Here is an 18,626-nt window from a genome sequence, read left to right on the forward strand (position 1 = left end):
AATATTTTAAAAGACTTTTTAAATAGGTTGTGCCTGTTCTTACAATGTGGTACATTAACAATCTTCCCTTGTGTTTTCTTTTAGCGGATGTAAATTGCTTGAAGGGAAGGACACTGGAATGTCTAATGGAGCTAGACATTTTCAGGGAACATATTACATTTTTTAAAAATCCTGTTAGGTAGCCTTGGTTGAACTAAGTATACAGCACGTAATGAGCAGGTAGTGTTAAATAAATTAAGCGTTAAGATAAGTGGTATTACACTGCTTAATTTTAAAGGCACTGAGGCATCAAAGCCAGAACTGAGAATTTGTGAGTACCATGTTTGATTGAGGACTGACTTGAGGTCAGAAACTTTCATCTAGTTGTTGAAAATTGTTGTTAATGTTTGTATAAAATTTTAGAAAAATGTCCTAGTCTTAGCACACGTTTTGCCAACACTGCTCTAAGGTAGGCTTTTCGGTACCTGTCTTTCTCTCTGTTTAAAATTGTTACAACAAACGGTAGAGTTTCACCCTTCCAATCCTCATCTACTCATGTACTTATTAATAGAACAATTTTATGCAATACTCTTATTGTATTTGAGGATTAAATGTGAAACAACCAGTAAAGTGTTATTCCAACTGTGGATATGAACAAGCCATAATTATCTCGATTGATACTACTGTCAGAAAAGGATCCACTTAGTACAAAGAAAATAAAAATAATAAAACAATAAATACTGTCAAAGGTAGAGTTGTTATTTAAAATATATCACCCTCACACACAAGAATATGGAAAAGAAATCTTAAATCAATGACTCTTTGCTATCTACTCTACAACAATTGAAGGAATGGAGATATACAAAATGAGTTTTATCCTAAACATTAAAATTGAAGTTAATAATTTTCAGAACTCGATCAGTATGGACCTCTAGGACCTCCTCTGCGAATTGGTCCTCTTTCTCTATCCATGGGTGCTCTCATTGGGCTTGTGATAGAGATGTCCATGTAATCACCAATCTGGAATCTATAATACAATACATTAGATTGATAGAGATACAGATTGAATAAAGTTAAACATTAAACTGAAACCTGCCTGCAATTAGTTAGGGTTTTATTGTCATCTGTCCCTTTTACACCAGATGTAGTGGTGCCAATGTGGCGCATGCGGAAGCTCACAGGTCCTGGACCCATATTGGGAGCAACAAGACTGAAGTCAAAGACAGTTCCCTTCTTGCGTGCATCTGGATTGACTTCTTTCATTAAACTTGTGATCTCTCTGAGTGTAGCGTCCATCCTGCAACAGAGCAAAATTAAGAAAGTGGTCTTCGCCTCTGAAATCAGAGACAGCGTTCAGAACATAGACAAGACATGCGCACCAAGTGTAGATCTGCGATTCGTTGGCTGGCACATTTCCTCGGACATAGTCTTCGGGGGAGTTGTGTCGGCCCGTGCGGCAGAAAACGCGGAGCAAGAGAGGGCAGGTCTGTGCAAACAGCAAAAGCATGCAGTTTAACTGAGAACATCATAACCCTACTTCTACATATCAGGCATTTAACACACAACGACCGAATGCAACTCGCTTTGTCAACTGGTTGATAGAACAGACTCGACAAGATCACTGAACTATAGTCATTAACACAAGAATAATCTAATAGTTGTTACCTTTTCCCTGTCAACGGGCTTCTCGCCGCCCTCCGGTTTGTCGATGATGTACGACTCCACAGCGAGCCCGGCCATGACCATAAAGAAGTTGAGTTTTCCACAAGAAAAAGGTACTGGGAAATAATGAGAGTGAGCTTGTTGCTCGGTCGTCAAATGACACAACGAACTGCTCAAATAGATCCCTCAGTTGATCAGGAAATAACTGGCATTTCTATTCTAACTTGCGTTGTTTACCACCCACCACCGCACCGCTGCTGCTGATGTAAGTATGGAAAAAAGGGCAGAACACAACACAACAAAATTGCACAAGGCATGAAAAATTTCTACAAGAGTAGCAGGTTGTGGCGTGGCGTGGCGTAGTGTGGCGGTAGAGTAGACACACAACACCGCATGGGAAACAAGAACAATATACCTGAACTCTACAATTTCTGTTCTCTCAGTTCAACGACAAAATGTTGACCACAAAAACTTTTTTAAAGAAGACAAAACGGGGAAATATTTTGAAGGTATAGTGAACTTTTTTAGTGACTTGTCACCGGAGAGAGGTGGAGACGCCTCGCCGTAGGTTATGATGGGTCTCAAAATGTAAACATTTTGAATTTTCTTGGCTTGTTAAGTGTTTATGTGATGATCCCGTCCTATTTATTCGAATGGTTGGCAAGATTTGTGAATTTTTGAAAAGTACTTAATCTTCCTGGACCTCCTATTTCGTCCTCGTATGACTTTGTGGAGTCATACTGTTTCTCAAGTTAAAACCCTAAACATTTGATTTAGTTATATTTACTTTGTTACGCAGATTGTTCGAGAACACTACCTCCGTGATGACATATGGTGTGGCTCAGTTCTGTGCAAGACATGTTCTATGAAAGAAAGAGAAAAGACTCTTGAAAAGGATCTAGATCATAGTTCCAGTCTCTTCTCATTCCCTCACTACTTGGTGCTGGACACCAATATTGTATTGGATCAGGTACTTGATGTGGTTTCATGATGGTTTCATGTTGTACAATTCTCAAAGAGAGATTCTCAATTGCAACAGTGCGAATGTAATTAGCTGGCTAGTGTTTAAAGAATGCTAGTGAGCTCTGCTACTACCTTCTCACCCTGTTAACGTTGGCGCTCCAGCGTTCTTTCCATGCTAGCGTCACCCATACACTTGCAGTGTTTTGATAGTAAATCCACTTTCACCTACAACTAAAATTATTGTTTGTTTCTAGATTGATGTACTGGAAGAAAACAGTTTTGAAAATGTAATTATTTTACAAACAGTTCTAGAAGAAGTAAAACATCGTAGTTCTCCAGTTTATCGGCGTTTAAAAGATATCATCTCTAATCCTGATAGAAAATTTTATGTCTTTGTAAATGAGCATCACAAGTAAGAAAATCAGTGTTTTTAATGTATTAAACTGAACGTAGATTCGTAGAAACTACTAATTACTAATGTTGATGTGCAGAGATACTTATGTTGAGCGTAAAGCTGGAGAATCTGTCAATGACAGAAATGACAGAGCAATTCGAGTTGCAACTGCATGGTATGCCTCACACCTTGCACCTAGTCAGCCAAAGGGAAAGAATAAGCATGTGAGCATTGTTCTTCTTACTGATGATGCTGCAAACCGTCAAAAAGCCAAGGACGAAGGACTCATCTCTTGCTCTGGTTGGCACATATTTATCACTGTTTTTGTTTTTTGTTTTTTTGTTGTTTTTTTTTTCATATAGTTGTAAATTATTATGTCCTGAAGGAAATTCATCTATATTGCATTTGTTTGTTTTTTATGTCACAGTGCATGACTATGTAAGCTCTTTGGAGAATGCCCCTGCCTTACTCGACAAGTTGTCAAAGAGAAATTTTGTTTTGGAAGGCAATTCAAAAGAACCCTTATTTCCACTTCATCTATCTCCTAAAGAAATCCAAGATGGTATAAAAGCTGGTAAACTTCTACAAGGCACATTCCTTGCCTCCCGAGAAAATTTCCTCGAAGGATCAGTGAATGTGGAAGGTTATGAAAAGTTTGTAGGTATCATTTTAAAGTATCTGCTCAAAGATTTTATCTCTTTACATTCGGATGATATCTTTAACATTTGATTTTTTAGATTCTGGTCCAAGGACATGCTGGCTTGAACAGGGCGGTAGATGGTGACACAGTAGCCTTAGAACTCTTGCCAGAAAGTGAATGGGTTGCCCCGAGTGATATTGTGTTGGAAGATGCTGAAGAAGATCCAGGTTCAATTATTTTGCACATGAACAATTACTTTAACCAATCGCATTTATGTCTAGTACTAACTTGCTCTCTTTTCATGTTCAGGAGACATATTGGATGATGAAGCAAAAATGGAGAAAGAAAAACAGAAGGCTAAGAAGGTGGAAAGAGAACCTACAGGCAAGGTTGTGGGAATCATCAGGCGGAAATGGAGGCAGTACTGTGGGATCCTGCAACCGAGTCAAGACAAAAATGTGAGAAACAGTAATAAATATCTAATAGGAAAATTTAGTGTCATGACTTTAACCACCAGGTATGGTTTTACAGAGTATTCGACATTTATTCATGCCTGCAGAGCGCAAAATTTCCAAGATTCGTATTGAAACAAGACAGGCTGAAACTTTAAAGTCCCAGCGCATCATAGTAGCTATTGACTCCTGGCCAAGGACGTCAAGATACCCCTTGGTAGGGTTTTCTTTAATTTGAATATTGGTTAATAAATGCAAATGACTTGGTCTAACTAAAATGTTTTCATACTTTGAAGGGCCACTTTGTCCGGGCTCTCGGGAATATTGGCGACAAGAATACAGAAAATGAAGTCCTCTTGCTGGAACATGATGTGCCCCACAGTAAATTCTCAGAACAAGTTCTCAGCTTTCTTCCAAAATTGCCGTGGGTGATTACAGATGCGGTAAGTATATTTTCTCTGCAAGCCTTAACAAGTATTCACTCACAAGCTAAGATGGATCGTCCATTGTGTACAGCTCAATATCATTGTTATTTTGAGGTGGAGTTAGACTATTTCCATTCTGGTTTTCTGCCACTCCAACTCCTATTCTTGCTGCTGCTGAAGATGCAGCAACCAATCGGGGCATAATAGCATTTATTGGCAGATTATCATGTGTTCCAGGATGCTGAATATCACTAAACAAGGCCTAAAATATGAAACATCTATTAAATGTACTGTAGAACTAAAAATGTGTTAAATTTTGTGTCTTCTAACCACAATGAATTTTTGTTTGTACCTGCAAGATCGATCTGCGTTCTGGTGTGTTAGGAGTTGGTGGACTGGTGTTAAGATTGTTTTGCCTCTGTATGTTTGGTATGGCTGACGTATTGTTGGGGATCAGGCTGCTGCTCGCAGACCCAAAAGTGCTTGGAGAAGATGTCCTGCTGGAGCCTTCACTGCTGGTCTCCCCTGTAAAAGCTGGTGCCAGATTTAAGCTGAAGGGCAACGTTGCTAGGGGCACGATAGGCAGAGACTGATTTGTTTCCTGTTGGCAATAGAAAACAATGACCACCTTTCTTCCATGGGGATTAAGGGTAATTATTTTGTCATCAGATTTTTTCCACCTGAGTGTTGTTTGTTACTGGTACTCTGACTGGTTTTTCATGATGCTTGTTCCTCCATCGCTGTAAGCGGGTTCCACCATTGGCTGACAACCGCCTCAGAGCAAGGCTCACTGGTTTGGATTCTTCAACTGCTGGTAGCTGTACTGGATGGTTGCGCAGCTGATTGAGCTTATTGGAAGCCAGGGTGTGCAAATAATCGAGAGCTTTCTGCTTCCCCTTTGAAAAGAAGGATGAATGTTCAAGGGTCTGCCAAGAGTCTTGATTTTAGAAGCTATTGAAAAGTGGCTTACCTTTATATCATGCATAAAACTCTCAATCACATCTTGCTGATTAGAACTTTTAATTTTTTCCCAGCGAGACAGCAAGGTTTTGTCGTATAAAGAAATATAGTTTTCCATCTCTTTAACTTCTGTTGGTTTGAAAAAAATTGCTGTCATCATCAAATTTTGTTGTAAGGGCAGCCTATTGGGTTACTCTTTCACTCACCCTCTTCCTTTAGTTTCACAAGTGTTTTTTCCACCGTATTGCATTCTTTTCGCACTGCTTTTCTTTGATTTTTCACTTGCTGGATTCGGAGGCGAGCAGCTCTTGCTTCTAGGTATAGAGTACGCAGTTCAAGTGCCTTGGAGTCTAGTGAACTCTGCAGCTTGCTGTATACCGGGAGAGAGACATCCATGTCAGATTGCTCTTTTCTTGTTGTTTTTTATTGTTATTTATTTTTTGTGGTGTTGTTGGATTATGGTTGTTTTTTTGGTGTTTTTTTTTTTTTATTTACTTTTTACGCAAGGACTGTACCTGGGGTAGTTGTAAATGAGGTTGTACAGGTCTTTTGTAGAATGTATGTAATCCAACAGTCGGTCCAGCTGTTCGCAGAATGGCCCCAGATCTTTCACCTTGAACTTGCGTTCCGCGCTTTCCAACGGATCGGTAAACCTGGAACATGTCGACTCAGGCGTGCTGCTGCTGCTGCTGCTGCTGCTTCCCCTTACTGGTGTGGGTTGGGCCCAAGTGACCACCCTTAAGGCACGGGACTCACAGGCAGCCGGAGGACGCGGTGCTGAGGACGCTGTCGCTGTCGGTGGCACCGGGCGATACGGCCGCGGCCTCCGAAGCGGTCCTGCGGGGCGCTGGTGGCTCCTCTCCGGACTCCTGCTCAGTTCCGCCGCCCGCCCCCGCGCCCGCACCTCTGGTCCGGAGCGGCACGCTACCCTCGCTTCCTCGGCGGCCGGCCCCGGAGGCCCCGGAGGCCCCGGAGGCCCCGGAGACCCCGGAGCCAGCACGCGCCCGCCCCAGCACCCGCAGCCGTACTCGGCTCAGGATCTTATCCAGTAGCGGCGGGGGCTGGTGGTGGCCGGCGCCCGGGGGCGGGGGCGTCCCCGCGGCCGCTGCACTGCTGCTCGTGCTCGGCCCGCTCGGTGGTGACGTGCCGTGGTCCATGTTGTTCTCCACCGCCCCTCGCCCACGCTAGTGCCGCCCCCCGCCCCAAGGCTGAGCCGCCCCCGCGGGCCGTGTCGGCCCGGTCCGGCCCGTGGTGTCCATGAGAGTGGAGTGGAAGGGACCGCGGGTGGGGCTGGCGGGGCCGCCCACTCCACCAGTACTCCCCGCGACCACAACAATGCACAGCGCAGGGCACTTTGCTCATTTTGGGTTTTATTATAGTTTGTAAGACTCTTATGTTTCTTGTAATTTTTTCTTAAAACAATAATGGTGTGACATTTCTGGAACACACATCAACTTACCAGCAGACACAACAACGTTTTTTTTGTGTCTTTTTTACAATAATATTACTTTTGTCCATAATTATTTTTTATCACTATATTTTGGCTTTTTCCAGGACCTGGAGAGGCGCGTGGATCTGCGGAACATCACCATATGTTCGGTAGACCCCCCCGGCTGCACCGACATCGACGACGCCTTGCACTGCAGGGAACTCGAGAACGGCAACTATGAGGTTGCTATCGTCTTCCCGAAATTTACCTGTTCTTGTGAGGTCCCTTTTTGTCATTGTCATTTTTGTCATGTATCTTAGGTGGGTGTTCACATCGCTGATGTCTCACATTTCATCCGACCTGGTAATGCTTTGGACAAGGAGGCTGCTCTACGAGCCACAACAGTTTACTTGGTAGACAAAAGAATTGACATGGTCCCTGGTAAGCTAAGTACAGTCTAGTTCTGTTTCAACATACTTCTTTTTAATTGACACTTTTCTCTAACTGAATCCTTCTTTTTGAACAGAACTACTGAGTTCCAATTTGTGCTCATTGAGGGGCAATGAAGAACGGTTTGCATTCTCCTGCATTTGGGAGTTGACAAAGGATGCCACAATAGTCAATACCAAATTTCACAAAAGTGTAATTTGTTCAAAAGCAGCTTTGACTTACGGCGAAGCCCAAGCTAGGATTGATGATAAGACACTAAATGATGATGTTGTTAAATCGCTAAGGGGATTGAATTCCTTAGCTAAGATTCTTAAAAAGAGAAGAATAGAAAATGGGTAAGTTTTTGACGTGATAAAATTTGATTCTAATATACAATTTATTTTTCTCATGGCCCATTTATCACAATCAAATGGTTTAGTGCTCTTGTTTTAGCCTCACCTGAGATTCGATTCCAAGTTGATAGTGAAACACATGATCCCATAGAGGTAGTAGCAAAGAAGATGCTTGAAACAAATTCAATGGTCGAGGAGTTCATGTTGTTAGCCAATATTTCAGTTGCTCAAAAAATTGTTGAAGAATTCCCTGAGTGTGCAATGCTTAGGAGACATCCACAGCCTCCTCCTACCAACTTTGAACCTCTTGTGAAAGCGGGTCACCTGCAAGTATGTATTACTCTTACTACCATAATTTCTATTCTTTTAAGGAATTCCTGTTTTAATGTTTTTGAGCCCACAGGGTTTTGAGATTAATGTGGAATCTGGAAAGGATCTGGCGGAATCCTTGGACAAAGCTGTGAAGTCTGACAATCCCTACTTCAATACCATGTTGCGAATCATGGCAACACGTTGTATGATGCAAGCTGTGTATTTTGCTAGTGGAATGCTACAGAAGGATGAATTTTTCCATTATGGCCTGGCTTGTCCTATTTACACTCATTTCACCTCACCTATTAGACGGTAAGAATATATTTTATACTAGTTGTACTTCTAGTTTTCAACACAAATTCTGCCATTTATCATTATAATTATTTAAAGGTATGCGGACATTATTGTGCATCGACTTTTGGCTGCCTGTATTGGAGCTGACTCAACATATCCTGAACTGCTAGATAAGCGTAAAAGTCATTCCCTGTGTCATAATTTGAATTACCGAAACAGAATGGCTCAGTATGCAGGTCGGGCTTCAGTAAACCTCCATACTCATGTAAGGCTCAGCAATAATTTGGGACTTCATAGTTTGTTATGGTATGTTAAACTGACTATAATCCATTTGTTTCTATTTCAGCTATTCTTTCGAAACAGAGTTCAAGATGAACAAGGATATGTTTTATATGTTCGTAAAAATGCACTTCAAATCCTTATTCCTAAATATGGTCTTGAAGGTACTCTTTATCTTGCACCACCTAAGGGACAGATTGCCAAAGTTAATTTCACATATAATGAAGAGGTAATGGGAACTCTTGCTTTCTAAAAATATGTGTCCTATAAAATAAACTGTTATTGTGGAATAAAATAATCAAATATTTTTTTCTAGGAACAAAGTCAGAGTCACGGATCAATTAAATTCAGAGTGTTTGATCCAGTCACAGTTCAGCTAAGCTTAGACCGCAGAAATGTGCAACATGAAAAGCTCATGCTCCTGCTTGTAAAACCTGAGGTAAGCTTTGCTAAACAGGCAATAAACTGTCATGGTGTGCTCAGACAATAATCAATAAACTACTTATAATTGCAGATTCCAGAGTTTAGTGTCCCATCTCAAGCAGGGTCACAACAAGTTGAAGCAATGGATGTAGATGAGGTAAAGGACGTAGCTCCACCTCCTAAGAGACAAAAGAAATCTAAGTAATTTTATTAATAATAAAATTTATAATTATCATTGAACGAACTCTAGAATTGAGCACTTGTATTGTGTGAGACTTGTGATCACACTTTTCCTTACTTTCTGTTTTTAACTTAATTACTTGTTTCCCTTCTTATTGTGATTAGAAAATGAGCTCAAAACAATGAAGAGAAAAACAGCATTAAAATTACTTAAAAATTTATTAAATCACAGATGACGAGCTATCAACTCATGTAGGACATTATACTTGGGTGATAGCTTTTTAACAGATTCCTTGGCCCTATGCGCTAGTGTTTTGCTGGGGAAAAACTTGATTCAGAAGCTCATATTTCTGAAAATTTGTTGTTACATTTACCATACTCCTCAACATTATTATGTACAAGCTTGTAACTCTGTCCTTTGTATTATAAAACCTTAGCAGATTAATCAACCATCACAGAATTGAGGTATTAGAGTAGAAGGACAAGCCCTCTAATCAGAACATTTTAACAATTAGGAAGGAACATTTGAAAGTCAGTGGAAACTTACAATATGGTGATTTAGGATTGAATGACAGTGCTCCTAATTTATTTAAATAGTAATGATTTTCAGGCAAATGATGCTTTTCTTTGTGATTGTCGTTTTGATGGAGGAACCAAATGATCAGGAAGCTGTTGTGGGATGTCATGGCCATCTACTTTCACCTTAACCAAATGCATAGCCAATGCAAACTCATCCGCATCCAGTAGACCATCTCTATCAATATCGGCTAAATGCCAAATGCGGCTTAAAACTGAATTGGGAAGTTTAGATTTTAATAATTCTTCTTTAGCAGCTGAAAAATGCATTGACGGTTTTTAAACAAAACCAATGAGAGTAATTAGAAAGATAAAAAGCTTCAAAATAGGAATAGAAAATACTTACCAGATCTTGTAAGTTTACCTCCCACTTGCTCTAGAGTATTGAACAATTCATCATACTTTGGTTTGCTCTTGGCAACAATCCATTCTAAATCGCCATGGCCTGCCAGGGCTCCTTCATTACGTCCAAAGCCAAATGGGCTTTCACGGTCATCTACATTTTCAAAAGCTCCACCTGATTAAAAGTTCAATATTGGGAGTTAAAGTGTTTGACACATTTCCTTAAAAGGTGGTACTGTAAACTATTCATTCTACATCCCACCTGATACAGTGTCTGAACTGGCAAACTTCTCTTCTTGAACTGGCATGAGAGACATGATACGAGTGATATCTGTAGCCAACATGTCGTCTACTGTTCTAATGAGTTCTTCATCCAGCAATTCAAACTTGCCAAAGTCATGCAATTCCAATTGTTCCTGTAAGTAATTTTGAAAAATTGCATCACTGAAATGCGGCAATTTAAAATTCATCATAAGGTAAATTTACTCAAAAGCTGGAGTACCTGCATAAATCTAATATCAGGGAAGTCACCTGGTGCAATTTTTAGTGACCACTGAAGTTGTTCAAATATTTTGGGCAAATTATTAATGAGTTCTTTTTTTTTAGAATCTTTCCCAAATATCCTAGGCATTTCCTTGGCTAAAGCACCAATAATGTAGGCATGAACCTGCAAAAGGTATTATGAGCCTCAAAATGAGAGGAATTATTTGAGAGGTAATGATTGACAAAATGTCCTTCAGTACCTTGGCAAGACGTGCTCGTTTACTCAAGTCATTGAGCTTTCGCAATTCAGCATATTCTGGTAGAGACCGCAGGTCTCTAAATAGATCTTCTTTTTCATCATCAAACAGTCTAAAAAAAAAATTGCTCCGTACTTAAATCATTATTTTTAGATTATCATTATCTACCCTAATAGATTAAAATTACTTACTTCCGGTTCATATCATTTTCAAGAGGATTGTCCCAGAATGATCCAACATATACCCGTGATACCTCAGGAGTGGTAAATACTTTTCCAAGAGACCACATAAGAGCCCCATAAACTCTCATGAGTTGTTGGTGATTGATTTTGTCTGCTTTATTTAATAGAATGCGAATTTTGTCTTCATGGCCATGTAATGCCTTAAGTGAGCGTTTAAACTCATCAGATATGTCCAATTTATGAGCATCAAACAGGAGAATGATTCGGTCAACTCTACCAGCAAACCACTCAAGGACACCACTAAAGTCATAACCACGGTCAACCCTTTGCTTTTCACCAGAGAGGATGCCTGGTGTATCTATCAAAGTCATACCTGATAAAACAGGTGAAGGAACAAGAGAACATTGAAAACGCTTCAAAAATGGATTTCCAAATTTCGACAATTGATTGAATTGTCTTGAAGAGTCAACAACTAAAGCATTGCCAGGTATTACTCCTTCACGTTCACCCTTCATTAATACAATGAATTTGTCTGTTGTGGGCTCTGGGCCAATTGACATTCCTGGAAAATCCCTTTCCAAAAGAAAACGGATGAATGTTGTTTTGCCTGTAGAATATTGTCCCATAAGCAGGACAATGGGTTTTGCCTCAAAATCAGGGGCATTAAGTTTAGGTCCATGGAAATCATGGAATAGATACTTCTCCTCTAGAGGCAAAAGTTTGCTGTCATAGATTTTCTTCAGTCCTTCTGATATGCTTGTATATTCCGAACTACTTTGGAACCATCTGGAAAAAAGAAATAATCCAAAAGCACAGGTGACAACATTGCAGAATTAGTGAAACCACAGAAAATAAGTTAGAAGGGCACTACCAACAAAGACAATCTTGAAGATGCAGAGAGGATTACAAAAAGAAATACATGATTGCATGCATTGATGTTAGAGGGATATGTCTATAGCAGCAAGATAGGCGGACAAATGCAGTGGGAATTCCACCCACATCCAACTGATGTGACTTTTCATCGGAGCCTTTAAACTTAATAACCTAGACCAACACCTTGGTGCCGGTCGCGTGAAAATAAAAGCTACGGATCGTACTTACTTGGTGAAATATCGGCTGTTTGCAAGCCTTAGTTGCGGACGTAAGTTGACCAGTAGATGTCGGTAAATCATCTTCCCAAAACGTTGAGAAGTTGTTTTCTTTGCGTAGTTGCTGCTGGCTGCTGTGGCGGCGGCTGTAAAATCACAAGCAGAAGCTTTTCGGGTCACAGCCCCCATTATGAACCTTACTTCCGGTCAACGCATGTCAATTGTTAACGAAGAGCGCGTGGTTTTAAACAATGAATGAACCTAAATGAACGAATGGGAATGGACTAATGAATCACGTCATTGTTATAGGATGAACGAAAAATAAGTTGAGACAGCTCTGTAAACTGTGCTGTTAAACTATCAGTGACACATTTCAGAATGTTAAAACCGGACGATATTTGAAGAGATTAAAGCTTGTGAAAGGAGCAGGGAAAGGCGAGGAGCGGAACCAGGAGACGGGAATGAAGAAGTGTACCAACAGATATAAACATCAACTCTGGAACAAAACAAGTTGCGATGTACCGCACTGCATAGCAGCTGGAACTGATTGCTTGATCATGACTTAATTATTAATTGCGCAAATATGGCAAGGAAATTGTGTTAATCGTCGATATACTCTTGTGCATTTTTACCAAGCTTAAAAAGCGAGGATTTTGCACAGTGGATAAAATAACCTAGTTGCAGCCGTCGTCATGCCAAAATGCTGTGATAACAGCATTTATTAAAAGCCATTAAAAATTCACCACAAACAGACATCGAAAAGGTAAGGCTTATTATCTGAATTGACGAACAGTAAACTTTTATTACGGGTAGTCGAGATTTTTGTTTGACAGACAACTTCCTCATTCGTGCCTTTGGCGGTTGGACCTTTGTACTCAGAGCTGTTCAAATCTCAACTATTGTTTGTGTTTGCACTAACTATATATGTCGATTGGTGGTTGCATTTACACAATGACTAGTTTATCAACTTTTGCCACTAAGTTGCACTGTCAATTTCTGCTTGTTACAAATAATTGACAGTGTACTGGGCAGGGTGATGGCTTCCACGAGAAATAACTTTTCAGGTCCTAAACATGAATTACAAATCAAGACCAGATAAAGACCATGATTCAGAAAACAGATATGTTAAGAAAACACCTCTATACAGAACAGCTGACAAAAGGACTGGTAACTTTTCGTCCGAAATCGGCTTAGACTCAAGCAATAAGCACCATGATCTAGAAAAGGATGTGTACATTAAAAGTAGAACCTTCCAAAATGTAAGTTTTGCAGTCCTCTCAGTATGAATTTAAGTAGTTTTTTGCAGTCATTGTTTAAATCATGTCTAAATGTATGATCTATATTTTCACTGTCACAGAGTAACTGGAGACAGCCTCTTTCTTGGGAAAAACCCCTGCCTCACTCTGATAATAATGCCCAAGGAATAACAAGAAAAGATATTGCTGCTGCCAATAGTTTGATGCCCCATTTTGGTTCCAAAAAGGAACCAACTTATACCCCTACCATCAAAGGTATGGCCAGCTTTTTCATCTTAAAAGTTTTCAATCAACTAGCTATCATTATCAAATGTCTTCTTTTCAGCGGTTGACAACCTTATTCCAAAATTTACAAATATTGATTTACATGAACGGAATAATGTTACTCCAAATACCCAGAAATCACAGATTCAAGAGCGAAATCGGATTGGTAAGATATTCCTAATTATAGGAGTTATTGATCAATGTCCACCACCACTATATTTTTTATCCTTCTACTTTTCAGTCCTAAATGGATCATCTAGTCCAAGACACAATCCAAGTAATGGCTCAAACTGGAGGAAACCAAGTAAATTTTAAAAACTACAATTTTATCTGTTAATATCCAAGAAACAATTTGTCTTAATAAGTTAACAATTTTATACAGGTTCAAATGACAAAGATCATACTGGTCTTAGTTATCACATCAGACGCAAATTTGATCAAGGGTTTGAACTCTCAGGTGTGATAACAATATCATTGACATTTTATGAACAAAAGCAGTGAGACTTGCCAGTGGTGGTAACTAATATCTGTTTTTCCAGCTGCTGACAAAGAAGTTCTTTCCCAACCCAACAGTCTCCTTGAAATGCTTGGTTCTAAAAGGAGCTTGTATGCTACTATGAATGAGTTAGATTCAAAGACATTGAAAGTGCAAATGGAAGATTTTAGCCGGGAGGAAATGGCGTGTGAGCATCTAAAACAAGAGATGGGTTCACAATTTCCCAACTGTAATGTAATTCCATTTGGCATACGCCTCTTAGGAATGGCACATCCAAATACTGCTATTTACATGTTCTTTGACTCTGGTTTGTCATCATTTTTTGTATCTCAATCAATTCCTAACTGTGGGCAAAGTTTTATTTGGTTCTGTCTTCTAGGAAATAATTATTACCAACCAACAAATGAGACTAAACATATCCAAACTCAAATCCGTAAAATTGTCTTTGAGACAATTAGCAACTGTGGACATTGTGAAAATGTACGTGATTGGGATGTGCAAGAAATGGTTACATTTATGCACTCTGATTCTCAAATGAACTGTGTGGTCACATTTGTGAATGGATTCAGACACCAAAATACACTTCTCTTGAAGTAATTGTATATACTTATTTGTTTCGATGTTATAAACTAGATCAAGCAAATATTTAAACCCTTTTTTCCTTCTCAGATCATATTTGCAAATAGATAAACGGCTCAGGCTGCTTATGCTTCTTATAACAGACATGGTTTATAGATACCATGACATTAGCAAATATTTCACATCGTACGTTTTGAACATAATGGTCATTATGTTCTTGCAAAGGATTGCTGAGCCTATCCTACCCACCCTAAGCAAACTAAGGGAGTCATTTCCCTTTGAAAAGGTTACAATTGGAGGTATTAATTACTATAGTTGTGATATTTCAAAAACTGTAACGACTTTTGATTTATCAGTATGTAATGGTTTTATTGATTGCTTTTCAGGGTTTGAATGTGGATACCCAAAAGACTTCACATTTTCGCCATCCTCGAATCATTTATCAGTTGAAAACCTAGTGAAAGGATTCTGTAACTTTTATAAAAATTTTAATTTTGACGAAGACATTATTTCTATGTTGGGACCAGAGTTGAAACGCTCTATGTTCTGTCCTCCATATGAAATCATTTCAACTACTGAGCCATTGCATTCATATTTAGTTTCCCTTCGAAGTGGGGAAAATGTACCAAAGATGAATTGCAATCTTCCTGTCATTGTGCAAGAGCCTTTTGAACTGAATAACAATGCTGCAGAAAGTAAGTGCTTGCCTTCTAAAATTTTACTTGCTTGCATTCAATATTACTACTCAAATTTATTTGCATTTTCTTTCCACAGAGGTCAACCTGACAGTATTGGAAGTGTTCCAAATGATGTGTCAGGATGCCTGTGATATTTTATCAAAATGGTGTTGAAGGTATCTCATTGATTTGTCAAATAATGTGGATGAAGCCCCTTTGCATGCTTCCAATTTATAGCCCTTCTCTTAAAATTTCAAAATAATTTTTTAATTGCTTATTTTAATTTGATAGTGTGTGTTGGTGTTGAGACATGTCAGAATCTGGGTTTAAGCCAAGAAAAGTTGGTAGGTAGTTGGTATCTATAGCCTATTGTACCTTAGCATGGCAGCTTGTTACATGAATTTCCTTTAGTTGTAAGGGTTAACAATGCTCATAAACCTCCAAGTTCTCTGATTGATTTGTTTTTAAATTGAATGAACTATTAACTGCAACTGATTTACTTTTGTTCTTGTGTTTTGTTTTCTCTATGTATCTCAAATAATAATAATAATGTGAGTGTGTGTGTACCTGTATGTATGTATGTTATGTCATTACAGCTGCTCATATATTAGCACATCCTGTAATTCACACTCGCATGTCAGAACTTTTTTCTGCTATATGTTTTTATCAGGATTTTTTTTTCATGTTTTAATTTGATTGTACTTAATTATTCCCTCAAGTTTTTATTTGCAATGAACTAAATAATATTTTAAATCAACTTATTTGGATATGAAATTTATTTTCATAATCTTTATTGTGACAACTATTTTTAGAAGAGCCCCTTGTATTTTGTATGAATAATCATTAGACTGTCAAAGAACCCTTAAACATATTCAGTCATGTTTACTTGTCTATTGGTTCAATCATTTTTGTTATTGCATCTTTTTCCCCCAATACTCATGTATTAGACACTAAAAGGTACTATTGTATTCTTTTATGTCCTCTCTTTGCCTCAGCTGTGAGAGAACCAATTATTTCTAGGTATCAGCCATTATAATTATATCGGTCTTGCTCCTGTCATATGTATAGCTGATGCTAAATTTTACTGTTGTTTTATTTCTCTCATATCTGATGCATAGGCAAGACCTATCACTGAAAGAGGTAGTGACTCTGTTAGAAGACTGGTTGTATATTGCTTTGTTAATATATCCTATTTTATTATTAATTAGCTATTGCGAGGCCATAGTGCTTGTACACTTGTTACTTCTGGTTTGTATTGAATTATATGATCAATCCTTGTACTTCTATGCATTATTTTGTGGTTGCTGTGGATAAAACTGAAACGTTTCCTTTTTTATTAACAAAGTTTATTCCTCCATTGGGTGTAAGGTCAAAACTATATTTGTACTTAAGTTACATAAAGTTCAAGGCGTTCATGCTGCAACAGAAATTAAGCTCTTGATTCCTGCTGCCAAGCTGTCCTTGTTGACGGGACACTTGTAGTACACCTTCGAACAGTTGCCCCCTTTCCTGCCGGTGTCTACGGCCTGTTTGAAACTCGAACCCTCCAGCATGTATCCGACGAGCGAGTTCCTGTGCAGAGAAAAGGGGGCGCGTTATGCCACGGCCTGCCTCAGTGCCCCATCGTAAGGGAGGACTCAGCAGGACTCACTTGGTGGCCGTGTCGACGACGGACTCGACGCCGCTGGCCTCCCCCGAGGCGGAGCGCGCGGCTGAGGACTGCACGTAGGAGCACACGGCCCTTTGCAGGCACGCCGTCGAGTCGATGTTCTGCTCGGCGAGGGCCGAGTCCACGCGGCTCAGGATGTGGCTCAGGCTGGCCATCACGCCGTCCCCCTCCACCTCGCCTGCAACATCGTCATCTGAGCGCGGCCCGATCTCTGCGAACACAACGCAGTGCGAGATGGGTGTCGAACGTGCGACATCGACCGTCATGTCGCAGCAGTTCGCGAGGGGAGGGCCGATGGCCGATACGGCGGGCGGTGAGACTCACTGCGTTTGTAGCCGTCGTGCGGGTGCGCGGCCAGGCCGTGGATGAGCTTGGGCAGCACCAGGGAGGCGCCCAGGCCGATGAGCGCGCCCAGGAGCACGCCGCCCAGGTCCAGGCGCAACGCGCCGTACGGCCCGGCCGCCGTGCCGTAGGTCGGGTCCTGGGCAGACGGAACATAGAGCTGGCTCTGTGGACCCAACAGTGTACGTGTTCGATCTGCGTGGCTGCAGTGGCGGGGCCGGCGCGGCCTCAGGGCGTTGTCCGCAAGGGTGTGTTTACCTGCACGCCGTTGGCGCTGTAGCCGACGAAGCCGAACCTGGGCTCCTGTGGCCTGCCGTCGGCGGACGCCGCCACGGCCGTGTCCTCGGAGCGGCCCGCCGGCCCCGCGCCCGCGTTGGGCGCCGGGGTGGCCGGCGAGGGGTTGCTGCCCTCCGGGACCTGGTCGGCCGACTCCATGGCCAGCTGGTCTCCCGACTGCTGGTAGTAGCTCACGGGGCTAGGTAGGAAGCCACTGCAAACAGTGAACCGTCACTCACTCCTTGGGAAGGGCGACGGGCGCCAGGGCTACGGGCCGCTAGACACTTACCCGGAGGAGTCGTACTTCTTGGGCACGGCGAGGGCGGCGGGCAGCGCGGCGGCCAGGACCAGCGCAGCCAGGAGCGCGGGCGAGCGGCACATCGGGGACATGGTGGTGCGGGGGGCTGGCTGCAGGGTGACGGAGGGCAGGCGTGCGTTAGTAAATCCTCAGGAGGACCGACCAAGGACGGGCTCCCCGGGCGGGCCGTGGTGCTCACTGCACTTACTTAGCGGGGACTGTGTGTTCTCCAAGGGGTTGCTCGCTCTGCACTCGACACGCACTCACTGCACTCCGGGGGGCGGGACACCTCGCTATATAGTGTAGGCCAGGCAGGCCGGGTTAGACAGGGCGGTTCCGAAGAGGGGGGTCGGCCGCCGCGGTACCGCACGCCCCCGCCACCTCCGCGGGGGGCCCGGCCGTGCGCGCGTGCCCGCGTGCGTGCCCGCACCGTCACGCGCGCTGGCCGCCGCCTCGGCCGCCGCGCCACAGTGGCACATTGTCGTATTGTCTCGCTGAAGCGCTTGCTTTCCTAGGGCCGCCGAGTGCCACACGGACGCAGCACGCCTCTCGGAGATGACATCATGTTGCTCCCGAGTGGGGCGTTTTCTCCCGGTGGCGTAAGAGTGCACGCCTCTATGTCGCGGCGAGGAAGGCAGTGACGGTCCTCTGCGGGGGCCGGGGGGGG

The 18,626-nt window shown here is 41.8% G+C and overlaps 6 protein-coding genes across 8 annotated transcripts; 2 read left to right on the forward strand and 4 right to left on the reverse strand.

Annotated features, from left to right (window-relative positions):
• Positions 1 to 717: 717 nt before the first annotated feature.
• On the reverse strand, positions 718 to 1,896 carry LOC113211918 (histone deacetylase complex subunit SAP18). The gene is made up of 4 exons (XM_026430454.2): positions 1,645 to 1,896; positions 1,359 to 1,465; positions 1,076 to 1,276; positions 718 to 1,006 (listed from the first exon to the last, which is right to left on the reverse strand). The coding sequence occupies exons 1-4, from the start codon at positions 1,723 to 1,725 to the stop codon at positions 898 to 900; spliced, it is 498 nt and encodes a 165-aa protein (XP_026286239.1). The 5' UTR covers positions 1,726 to 1,896; the 3' UTR covers positions 718 to 897.
• An 87-nt stretch (positions 1,897 to 1,983) lies between these two features.
• Positions 1,984 to 9,238, forward strand: LOC113211912 (exosome complex exonuclease RRP44). The gene is made up of 18 exons (XM_026430445.2): positions 1,984 to 2,150; positions 2,441 to 2,611; positions 2,859 to 3,016; positions 3,096 to 3,298; positions 3,426 to 3,655; positions 3,736 to 3,865; positions 3,948 to 4,096; positions 4,170 to 4,307; positions 4,387 to 4,533; positions 7,030 to 7,146; positions 7,225 to 7,345; positions 7,431 to 7,689; positions 7,773 to 8,016; positions 8,090 to 8,310; positions 8,389 to 8,557; positions 8,639 to 8,800; positions 8,888 to 9,010; positions 9,086 to 9,238. The coding sequence occupies exons 1-18, from the start codon at positions 2,097 to 2,099 to the stop codon at positions 9,197 to 9,199; spliced, it is 2,910 nt and encodes a 969-aa protein (XP_026286230.2). The 5' UTR covers positions 1,984 to 2,096; the 3' UTR covers positions 9,200 to 9,238.
• LOC113211916 (uncharacterized) lies at positions 4,528 to 6,640 on the reverse strand. Its single transcript, XM_026430448.2, has 7 exons — positions 6,232 to 6,640; positions 5,991 to 6,128; positions 5,682 to 5,845; positions 5,486 to 5,604; positions 5,196 to 5,411; positions 4,868 to 5,116; positions 4,528 to 4,777 (listed from the first exon to the last, which is right to left on the reverse strand). Exons 1-7 carry the CDS (start codon positions 6,630 to 6,632, stop codon positions 4,580 to 4,582), a joined length of 1,485 nt encoding a protein of 494 aa, XP_026286233.1. The 5' UTR covers positions 6,633 to 6,640; the 3' UTR covers positions 4,528 to 4,579.
• A 136-nt stretch (positions 9,239 to 9,374) lies between the features above and the next one.
• On the reverse strand, positions 9,375 to 12,306 carry LOC113211914 (EH domain-containing protein 1). The gene is made up of 7 exons (XM_026430446.2): positions 12,116 to 12,306; positions 11,024 to 11,800; positions 10,836 to 10,944; positions 10,595 to 10,759; positions 10,355 to 10,508; positions 10,097 to 10,267; positions 9,375 to 10,007 (listed from the first exon to the last, which is right to left on the reverse strand). The coding sequence occupies exons 1-7, from the start codon at positions 12,289 to 12,291 to the stop codon at positions 9,781 to 9,783; spliced, it is 1,779 nt and encodes a 592-aa protein (XP_026286231.1). The 5' UTR covers positions 12,292 to 12,306; the 3' UTR covers positions 9,375 to 9,780.
• A 147-nt stretch (positions 12,307 to 12,453) lies between these two features.
• LOC113211915 (poly(A) RNA polymerase, mitochondrial) lies at positions 12,454 to 16,654 on the forward strand. The gene is made up of 11 exons (XM_026430447.2): positions 12,454 to 12,865; positions 13,167 to 13,361; positions 13,460 to 13,613; positions 13,684 to 13,788; positions 13,864 to 13,926; positions 14,005 to 14,079; positions 14,162 to 14,425; positions 14,498 to 14,711; positions 14,788 to 14,996; positions 15,084 to 15,392; positions 15,472 to 16,654. The coding sequence occupies exons 2-11, from the start codon at positions 13,176 to 13,178 to the stop codon at positions 15,546 to 15,548; spliced, it is 1,656 nt and encodes a 551-aa protein (XP_026286232.1). The 5' UTR covers positions 12,454 to 12,865; positions 13,167 to 13,175; the 3' UTR covers positions 15,549 to 16,654.
• A 125-nt stretch (positions 16,655 to 16,779) lies between these two features.
• Positions 16,780 to 18,231, reverse strand: LOC113211917 (uncharacterized). Of its 3 annotated transcripts, none has more exons than XM_052270899.1 (6): positions 18,168 to 18,231; positions 17,951 to 18,069; positions 17,644 to 17,860; positions 17,368 to 17,524; positions 17,026 to 17,254; positions 16,780 to 16,946 (listed from the first exon to the last, which is right to left on the reverse strand). In XM_052270899.1, the coding sequence occupies exons 2-6, from the start codon at positions 18,049 to 18,051 to the stop codon at positions 16,787 to 16,789; spliced, it is 864 nt and encodes a 287-aa protein (XP_052126859.1). In that variant the 5' UTR covers positions 18,052 to 18,069; positions 18,168 to 18,231; the 3' UTR covers positions 16,780 to 16,786. The 3 variants fall into 3 exon arrangements, with proteins under 3 accessions (XP_052126859.1, XP_052126860.1, XP_052126858.1); XM_052270900.1 differs by having other exon boundaries at positions 17,026 to 17,221; positions 17,644 to 17,875; XM_052270898.1 differs by having other exon boundaries at positions 17,644 to 17,875.
• Positions 18,232 to 18,626: the final 395 nt, after the last annotated feature.

This window comes from Frankliniella occidentalis, unplaced genomic scaffold, assembly GCF_000697945.3.
Source record: "Frankliniella occidentalis isolate FOCC.00 unplaced genomic scaffold, Focc_3.1 Scaffold143, whole genome shotgun sequence".
NCBI lineage: Eukaryota > Metazoa > Arthropoda > Insecta > Thysanoptera > Thripidae > Frankliniella > Frankliniella occidentalis.